The 9,381-nt window shown below is 32.5% G+C and overlaps 1 protein-coding gene across 1 annotated transcript; it reads left to right on the top strand.

Annotated features, from left to right (window-relative positions):
• The first annotated feature begins 2,384 nt into the window (after positions 1-2,384).
• Positions 2,385-9,177, top strand: LOC126677501 (uncharacterized). Its single transcript, XM_050372160.2, has 13 exons — positions 2,385-2,628; positions 3,087-3,160; positions 3,251-3,553; positions 3,647-3,858; positions 3,984-4,313; positions 4,405-4,615; positions 5,670-5,762; positions 5,871-5,962; positions 6,498-6,615; positions 6,753-6,838; positions 7,338-7,389; positions 7,506-8,459; positions 8,813-9,177. The coding sequence occupies exons 2-12, from the start codon at positions 3,152-3,154 to the stop codon at positions 8,025-8,027; spliced, it is 2,028 nt and encodes a 675-aa protein (XP_050228117.1). The 5' UTR covers positions 2,385-2,628; positions 3,087-3,151; the 3' UTR covers positions 8,028-8,459; positions 8,813-9,177.
• The last annotated feature ends 204 nt before the right edge of the window (positions 9,178-9,381 follow it).

The following is a 9,381-nucleotide window of genomic DNA, read 5'->3' as shown; positions in this document are numbered from 1 at the left end:
ATTAGATTAAATTAGGGTTGATTAGATTTCGATTGGTTTGATTAGTTTTAGTTGTATTTTGATTGGTTTAATTAGGTTGATTGTTTCAATTAAGTTTAATTAGATTTTAATTCTTCATAAAAAAAATTGGATTTTTATTGATTTAATTGTTTAATTGATTTTAATAAGAAAAACAAATAATTATAACTAATGAGAAAGAAGTGGATGAAAAAAATGTCAAAAGATTCATAAATATAAAATTGGTTAATATTTTAAATATTAAGGTTATGTTTTAACCTTTTTCTATAAGGTTAACGATGGTTCTAACGTTTATAGACAAAAGGCTTTAATTGTTATGTTTTTAGACAGCAGGGGTTAATTGTGTAAAAAAATGACGGTTTATGTATATTTTTAGAAAAACTACGAGAGCTTTTTTTATATCTTTTACCAAAAAAATTTAAAGCCCAACTTTGGCCCTTGTTTAATTATTTATAAGACCCCTTCTATTTAGACTCAAATTATTAAACTTCTCAAATCAATTCCTAGTATTTTGTAAAATTTTATAAACATCCCTTATCAACAAATTCAACTTTGTGACTACAAAATTATTTCTTCCTCAATTCTCCAATTTAACTCTTCAAATTTTGAACCTGAATTTCTCTAACTTTTTATCTTTTAACATTTAATATCTTCTATTAAAAATTATCAATTCTATTTTTTTTCTTTTAAATTTAAATCACCTCCGATTTTTAATGTCTTTATGTATTTTATTTTTAAATATTAATTTAATTTATATAATTGTGCAATAATTATATTAAATTTATATTCTAAGATTATTTAAATTAATTTAATTGTGAAAAGTAATGCAACTGATTAAATCACAACAAGTAATTTTTTGCTTAGTTACTATAATTTTATTCTATTCTATTTTATTGATAATTGATGAAATATATTTATGAATTTGTCTTGTGAATTTTTTAGATAATCAATTGAAGAAAACTAATCAAAATGAATTCATTTAGGTTATACATAATTATTTTATTAGAATGTCAAAAAATGTAAACTTATGTGACAAAAAATGGTAATACGTCCACAATCTTGGAATAAAAAAGGACGTATTAGATTTCATTCGGCCAATATAATCGGAACCGTGTGGATATGAACTCATTGTTAGAAGATTATTATACTATTGCTATTTTCTGTTATTAATATAAATTCAATGTAAATAGTATTTATATACATGGCGGAGCCGTAACTTTTAGTTAAGTAGGGCGGAGTCGAAACCGGTGAAAATTAAATTAGATTAAAAAGTAACTTATACACTACATGGTGAAGCCGTTTTTGACGTGGTTTTGGCACCATATAGTTTTAAAAAATATACATCATAACAACGTTGTTTTGATTTAATCCAAAACAATGTTGTTTTAATGCGAGAATTAAAAAAATAGGCAATGTCATAAAAATTCACCAACTTTATATGTTTTTTCAATTTAAACACGTTCTTTAAAATTTCTCATAAAAATACACCAACTTCCATTTTTTCCAAATTCATACATAATGCTGGCGTGACACTCATTATTAGTGCAATTTGCTGAGATGTACGTAATTTTTAACGAATGAATGAGTTACACGTCAGCACAATGTATGAATTTCGGAAAAATGAAAATTTGTGTATTTTTATGAGAAATTTTAAAAAACGTGATTAAATGGAGAAAACGTATAAAGCTGGTGAATTTTTATAACATTAACACAGGAAAAGCCTAAACCTAGCCATCATCTTCCTCATATTTAATTTATCCATAATTTAAATTGATTAACCTTAGTTAGTTTTCTATAGGTTATTATTCTAAGTAATCACAAAAGGAACCAAATAACAAAATTCATCAATTAGCAATAAAATAAAACATGTATTTGTTGCAGTTTAATCAATTATTTCATTTTCATGACTAAATTTATACACATGCACTGAGAGCGAAGAAAATTGAATATTCAAATCGACATGAAATTGATTCGTCAATCCATTTTGACACCTTTAACGGCTGCGACGAGGTGTATCCATTTTGACACCTTTAACGGCTGCGACGAGGTGTTGCTAGCAGAGGTTGACGAATTGCAGTAAGAAGTTAATGGTTGCCAATGAAGGGAGGAAGAATATAATAATAAAAAGAAAATATATCTAAAATTTATTAAGTAAAGTTCTGATTATTTTAGGATTAATTAATGTTTCAATGAAGGTTAATTAGGTTTAATTATAATTAATTTTTTTTAATTAGGTAATTCTACTTTTTTTTTCCCTAGAGGAGTCAAACTATTATGGTTTTGCCAAGTGCATGATAAAAATGTTTAGTTTCACAAAATTGAACTTATTTGATATGTTGTGCCAAATTGAGGGAGTGAAATGATCCTTCAATTTATAATTCAGATACTAAAAAATGCTAGACAAACAAAACTCAAACTCCAAATCAATTTCCTTGCCAAGCAATGGTGCGCTCATTTTTTTGTAATGCCAACGACAACAATGGTGGCGGACAACATCGTACAGCTAGCTCATCACCAACTTCAAAATTATAAACTTCTTTCATTTGGGTACAGAGGAAACGAGGCAGAACTTTGTCGTTTAAATTGTGCTGTTTTAGGGTCTAAGCCAAGGTAAAGTTCTGAGCTGAATTTGGTGAAGTATAAAGTTTTTTTTTTAATATTGCACATAACCTATTTGATGAAAAACCAGCAGAAATCTTTCCCAGTCAAAGTTTGTATGCATTATGCAGTTAACTTTAACTGTACTTGTTTAATAAGTTAAACAAAATTCTCTATCAAAGCATCACTAGAACATATAAATTTAGTAATTCAGCTACTTGCAAACCTATGGACCATTACCTCACTAATTTAGGGGTTTGTAATCCTAATCATGCTTTGGTTAAATGATGCCACATCAGCCATTGATTTTTTTTGCATTTTATTAGGTTGACTAGGCAGCCATGTCAGCAATAGTCATGTGGTTTAAGTGGCTTAATTGCAAATAAAAATGGAGCTTAACTTCTTTGCTTGATAATGTGCATTTTTCCATGATTGGTATCATATTGTGATTTCGAACATGATTTTTGCAGGTTACCATAAAAAGGTGTAACATTTGTGGTTTTGGTACTGTGATCTCTTGATTTTGATTGTATCAATGAAATTTGTAAGTCTCTCTTTTACTCTTTCCAATCACTGTCTGTTGCACCCACAATCAGATTTTATTGATTCACTTTTTATTTTTGTTATTTGTCAGACATGCTTGAATAAAGGGACTAGTTTCCATTTCCCACCATCTTACATTCTTGATGTGAGTGGATACAGGATATTAGTTGATTGCCCTCTTGATCTTTCAGCTCTCACAATCTTTGCTCCTCTCCCGCATCACTTTTGCCCCATATTCGATGTGAAAAGTTTAATATGTGCAGAGCCCTTGTACAAAACTGTAAAGAACTTGCACCTTTGGGATGCTTCATCTATTGACATCGTTTTAATTTCGAGCAAGATGGGCATGCTTGGTCTCCCATTTCTTACTCAAAGTGAGGGGTTTTCTGCGAAGGTAAAAGAAAAAGGTTGTTAAAGATGATTTTTCAATTTCCATTATCATAGTTTGTTAAGTGAGGATGTGTTTTGGTGTATTTGTCTGAAGTAGATATATGCAACGGAAGCAACTGCAAGAGTTGGGCAACTCGTTATGGAGGATCTTGTTTCTATGCATATGGAGTTTCGACAGTTCTACGGATTTGGAGAGTCATACCCTGAATGGATGAAATGGGAAGAACTTGAATTGCTACCATCTGAACTGAAAGAAGTGGCCCTGGGCAAAGATGGGTCAGAGTTGGGTGCTTGGATCCAGCTATACAGGTTAATTACTACTTCAATTTTTTTATTTTACCTTCTAGTCAATAACATATTCATTTGCATATTTACCCATTAGCAAATCGGGTTTCAAATTCTGATTAATTCAATACTTGATTTTCTTTATTTAGTTCTGTGGATGTGAAGGATTGCATGCAGAAGATTCAAATGCTTAAATACGCTGAAGCAGCCTGCTATAATGGGGCACTGGTGATAAAAGCATTCAGCTCAGGCTTAGAAATAGGCTCATGTAATTGGACTATTGAAGGTCCAAAAGAAAATATTGCATGTCTGTCGAGCTCTATTTTCGGTTCCACTCATGCTATGGAGTTTGATTATCATTCTCTACATGGCAAGGATTTGATCTTATATTCAGACTTCTCATCCCGCAATGCGATTGAAGATGTTGAACAAAATGATGACCATTCTGCTTTAACAAATCACAACCTCTCAGTTCTTAGGTACACCATTAGAGCCCAGTTTTATGTCATAATGTTTAGGGTTTTGACTGGTGCAGTTTCACATGTATTTATGCTATAACTTGCCTTACAGTGCTGATGTAGACAATTGGAATCAATTGAATGACTGCTCACTGACCGATGAGGAGACCTTAGAGGAAAGGGATAAACTAGCTTTCATATGCTCATGTGTTGTTGATGCTGTTAAAGCCGGTGGTTCTGTCTTGATTCCCTTAAATCGACTTGGTATTATTCTGCACCTTCTGGAGCAGATACCGGTTTCCCTAGAATCTTCAGCTCTAGATGTAAGCCCTAATAATTTTCTTCGCTCTTACTGCGTATACGTGCAAGTTCAACATGACATGATGGGGTGTCATTGTGTCAGTGTATCATTTAACTATGACTAAAAACTCTTTCAGCTTTATATTCTGGAGTATTAAAAGATAAGCATCATGGAGCGAAAATCGCGTCTATGATCTAGGGTAGGTACAGGAAAATCATTGTATAATGTGTTTTTATACTTTTAGTTAGATTGTCCATCCCCATTGAAGTGCTTCAGGGTCAGTTTTACAGAATAAGAATACCCAATTGTATGAGCTTGGGAAAACTTATATGACTGTTTATGAGTGCATGTACAAATTGGGCTATGTTTGGTTTTAGGGTTTTGAGATGAAGGATTTATACTTCTCATATATTTTGCCAAATTTCTTGTTTGGTTGTTAAAAAAAATAGACCACGGATTGTTTGAATTCCTTCAAGAAATAAAATCCTTTATTTGTGAGGGATTTATAAAATCACCGAAGAGGTGGAAATGGAAGCATATGAAATCCGTTTTATTGTAGGACTACCATTTTCTACATATTCCAAAATTGTTTTTACTCAATCAATATAAGAACTCCCTTTTCTTCTTTCTTTTCACATCCCTCTAATAGTAATTTTTTGTTTTCTTGTTTTTTTTTTTAATTTCATATGTATAATAACATGTATATTCAAGTGTAGGTTGATGCATTATTCATCATGGAAATGTTGTGATCAAGTATATAAATAAGATTGTAGTTTTTTCACTTATGTCTTGAGGAACTTTTCTTTTTAGTCATTGAACACCACTTACTATTACTTAATCACGATAACCTTGATATGAACCATCAAATTTTTTCTGCCAGTTAACGTTTATTGCTGTTTTAAACTTATCGTGTGCGATGCATACTGGTTCTGTTATTAGATTCAGTTGCCTCTCAAAGCCAAACATCAGATTTCCTATACTGATCCCTCAAATTCTATTGAATTCTAGATGATCAAAATGCGAATGCTGCAGTGTCTGTTGCTTATATGTCAGTGATAATATTTTTTGTTTTCTAGGTTCCAATTTATGTCATCTCCTCTGTAGCAGCAGAGCTACTGGCATTCATTAATACTATACCAGAATGGCTGTGCAAGCTCCGGCAAGAGAAGGTACATAAGTCTAGATGTTATTGGTTTACTTTATGTGGAACTTCTATTTTATTTCTGGTTTCTTATACTAGACAAACATTCTACGATTTTGTTTTGATTTTCTGGCAGCTATTTTCTGGAGACCCGCTATTTTCACACACTGCACTCATGAGAGAAAAGAAGCTTCAGGTGTTCCCAGCTGTTCATTCACCCAATTTAATGTAAGATGCTCTTGTCTTTGCAGACATACTTCTAATAAATGACTGTTTCTTAAGGACAAATTTCTTTTTTTTTTCATTGAACATATTATTGAGAGAATTACATTTCAGTTTGAGGGAGGTAAATTGAAATTGTTTCATCAACAAAAACTTTGATTTCTTGTGTACATATAAATATGTTTTACTACTCTTGTGTTCTATTAGAAGTTGGTGCTTTACTATTTTCTTTTGGCGGCAGTCTTTGTCTGATCTGTAATGTCTTATGTATCTGTTTAGTACAAATGTTTTTATAATATGATACCTGTTTCCTGTTGGGAAACTACCATTACAAACTCTGCCAAAAAGATTCTTTGCATTATGTTTGAAACTTCTTGTTTCCTTATATAATTGCTTAGATAAGTACCAGAATAAGGATTTCGTGCAATATTTAAGGGAGCAAGGATTTAGAGGGTAAAGAAGTTCTTTTGTAGTAATGCAATTTATATAAATTTTCATATGCGAGTCATTTTGGCTTCTCAACTGGCGTGCTTTTGGTTAGAACCAATTGGCAGGAACCATGTATAGTATTTGCTCCTCACTGGAATCTTAGACTTGGCCCTGTTGTTCCTTTGCTTCGACGTTGGCACAAGGATCAAAACTCTTTACTTGTCCTGGAGGTGCTCTTATACTATATTTCCTTTCACCTCATAATTTCATTCTTGGTTTTGGATCTCCTACAATCTTCTTTTGTACAGAAATTAAAGGAATAATGATTTTGTTGCAATGCTTCGATAAAGGAATTTACTGTTTGCAGGATGGACTAGATGCTGATATGGCTCTCTTGCCTTTTAAGCCAATAGCAATGAAGGTTCTACAATGCTCGTTTCTTTCTGGAATACGGTAAGGACATATGGTATTTTGCTTTTTTTTCCGTCTACTGACTATCCATATTGTAAAAGTTAGTGCTGATTCTGATTTCTGGTGATAAAAGATTGTGAATAATTTGCTTTATGTGATATTTCTGTCCAACTTGTTCCTCTCAAATTTTTGTCTATGGTTCTGGGGCTTTCACTTTCTCCGATAGAAGCTTTATCTGTTGCGAGCCCTGCCTTTGGTACTCAAGGGTCCCCCATCATTACAAAATGATTACTATTTCCTCCATCTTCCTAAATAGATCAGCTTAGCAGCTAGTTGTCTATTGTTGATGTTAGATAATTTCCTATTCTAACTTCCTAATTTAGGTCTGTAAATTAATTTTTGTTCTTTTTACTGCGCCGCATTGCATTTTATCTTTCTAAATGGGAAAAATAGAATTAAGTTGGTACCACTTGGGTTCTTCTGGTCAAAAATTTCTAGTTCTAAATGTGCTGATATTTTGAGGCTTTGATCTCTTTTGCAGGATGCAGAAAGCTCAATCTTTGCTGAAGCTATTACAGCCAAAAATTGTCGCGGTAGTCACAGATTTGCTCATCTTTCTTTCATATATGTTTTCTTATCAACTCTCTTTCTCTTCTTTTAAAATTGATTGTCACTGTTGTTTTCGATTCTCTTTTTTTGCACCGCATAGTTTCCAGAGGATCTGAAGCAACACATGAGTTCTTCAAACTCAAGCCAGTCTTTTTTGGCTTTGTACTACACTGAAAATGAAAGGCAAGATGTAGAGTGCTTGAAAGATAGCTCAGAACTAGAAATTTCGACAGATCTGGCTACTCGTCTCTGTTGGAGAAAATTTAAAAAGGATGATATAGATGTCTCAAGGCTCGAAGGGGAGCTATATATACATGACAGCAAACATCGATTAGTCTCTGGGAAAAAGGCATCGGACACCTTTCAGAGCAGACAACTTCTGCATTACGGATTGCTAGATTTGGGAAAGCTTCTCATTACATTGTCAAAGATGGGTATTAATGGATCTGTCGAGCAAAGCATGAGTGAGGCTGAATCAAATACTGTTGGTATCATAAAAATTCACCACCCAAATGAAGCAGTAATAGAAGTCGGAGCAATGAATACCATTGTCAATGCTCCCAATGAGAATTTATCCGCTATCATCTTTGAGGCGATTAGCACAATTTTGGACGCAGTTTAGAAGGGGATTCTGCTGACCTTGCATATGGAAGGTGGAAGATGTGTGAAATCGATGCATAGAGTTGGTATTCTGTGCTAACTGAATGCATTTCTAGTTAATTTATCCGCTAACTGTTTTGTATTTCAAGTTAATCTAATTCAGGTATACATTTCTTACCAAGAATTTTGAACAATCAAACAATGCAACAATTAAAAATATAGGAGAGAGATTGAAGAAGAATAGATTACAGTACAATTGATTCATTTTTCTTCTTTTGTATCTATTATCATAGATAGATTATACATTATTCAACTCATATTTCTCTCCTCTCCAAGTTCAACAAGCAGTCCACAGTCATCATCACGCTTCCATTTCCGAAGATATTAGCTAACTGTCAAGTCAAGTGTTTCACCTAATCATCAGTCTCTTTCACCTGATATGTTTAACTTCAAGGTAATTTGATTTCTTTTTTCATTTTCTATCTTGTCATTTATTATCGTTTATAATTATATCATTCTTTCTGGCTTTTAAACTTTGATGGAAATTTACTACATTGTCATGTTTTGAATGGTTAAATTTCCATCAAGAATTCCGAATAAGAATTTTATACTTGAATACCCATAATGATAAATAAAGCATTTGGTTGAAACTAATTTGTTTAAATCTTACAGTTCTTTTGTGTTAATAGATACTTGTAAGAAGAAGATACATTAGTTTCTTCATTTTTCATTTTTTGCTTATCATAAGAAATGGAGGTAACTTCAAATCGGAATATTGGGAATTAATCAGTTTTTTTGTTTTTTCAGCAAATCGGTGCTTCTGATGTTACAGTGTCAGTGCTTCCGTCAAATTAAAGGTCAAGCAAAACTTCACCCTTGAACTCTTTAATTACTGAAAGGAACTCTACTAAGTTGGTCAAATGCTAGCCTGTGTCATCAAAATGAGCTTTAGATGTCCTGGTGGTTCTAATTTTGGTCGTATTTTGCCAATTATAGCAAATGAACTTGTTGCCCCACATATCGATGCAAATGTTCCAATGTTCGGTAGCTTTGCTGAATGTAGTTATGTAACATATGTATTTATAACATGTGCGTGCCTCATTCAGATTGTCATTCGAATGTTGCTATAGACTTATTCTTCATGGAAATCAGTGCATAAAAACCATTGCTTCCGTCTCTTTCTTAAATTTATCTTCCCAATAATACAAAGGGAAATTTGGACTAGTATAAGGGGACTTTCTGATTTTCTTTAATAGGGATGTGATTGAATGATCTAAGTTAGCTTATTTATGGCATTTCATTCAATTTGATGAATTATTAAAATGATCAGAATGAATGCTTCATTGTTTGCAGTAGTAGGCTACTAGCTGCTGATA

This window comes from Mercurialis annua, linkage group LG4 (assembly GCF_937616625.2).
Source record: "Mercurialis annua linkage group LG4, ddMerAnnu1.2, whole genome shotgun sequence".
NCBI classification, from domain to species: domain Eukaryota; kingdom Viridiplantae; phylum Streptophyta; class Magnoliopsida; order Malpighiales; family Euphorbiaceae; genus Mercurialis; species Mercurialis annua.
Note: the sequence above shows the minus strand (reverse complement) of the source record. Positions and strands in the feature narration are given on the sequence as shown.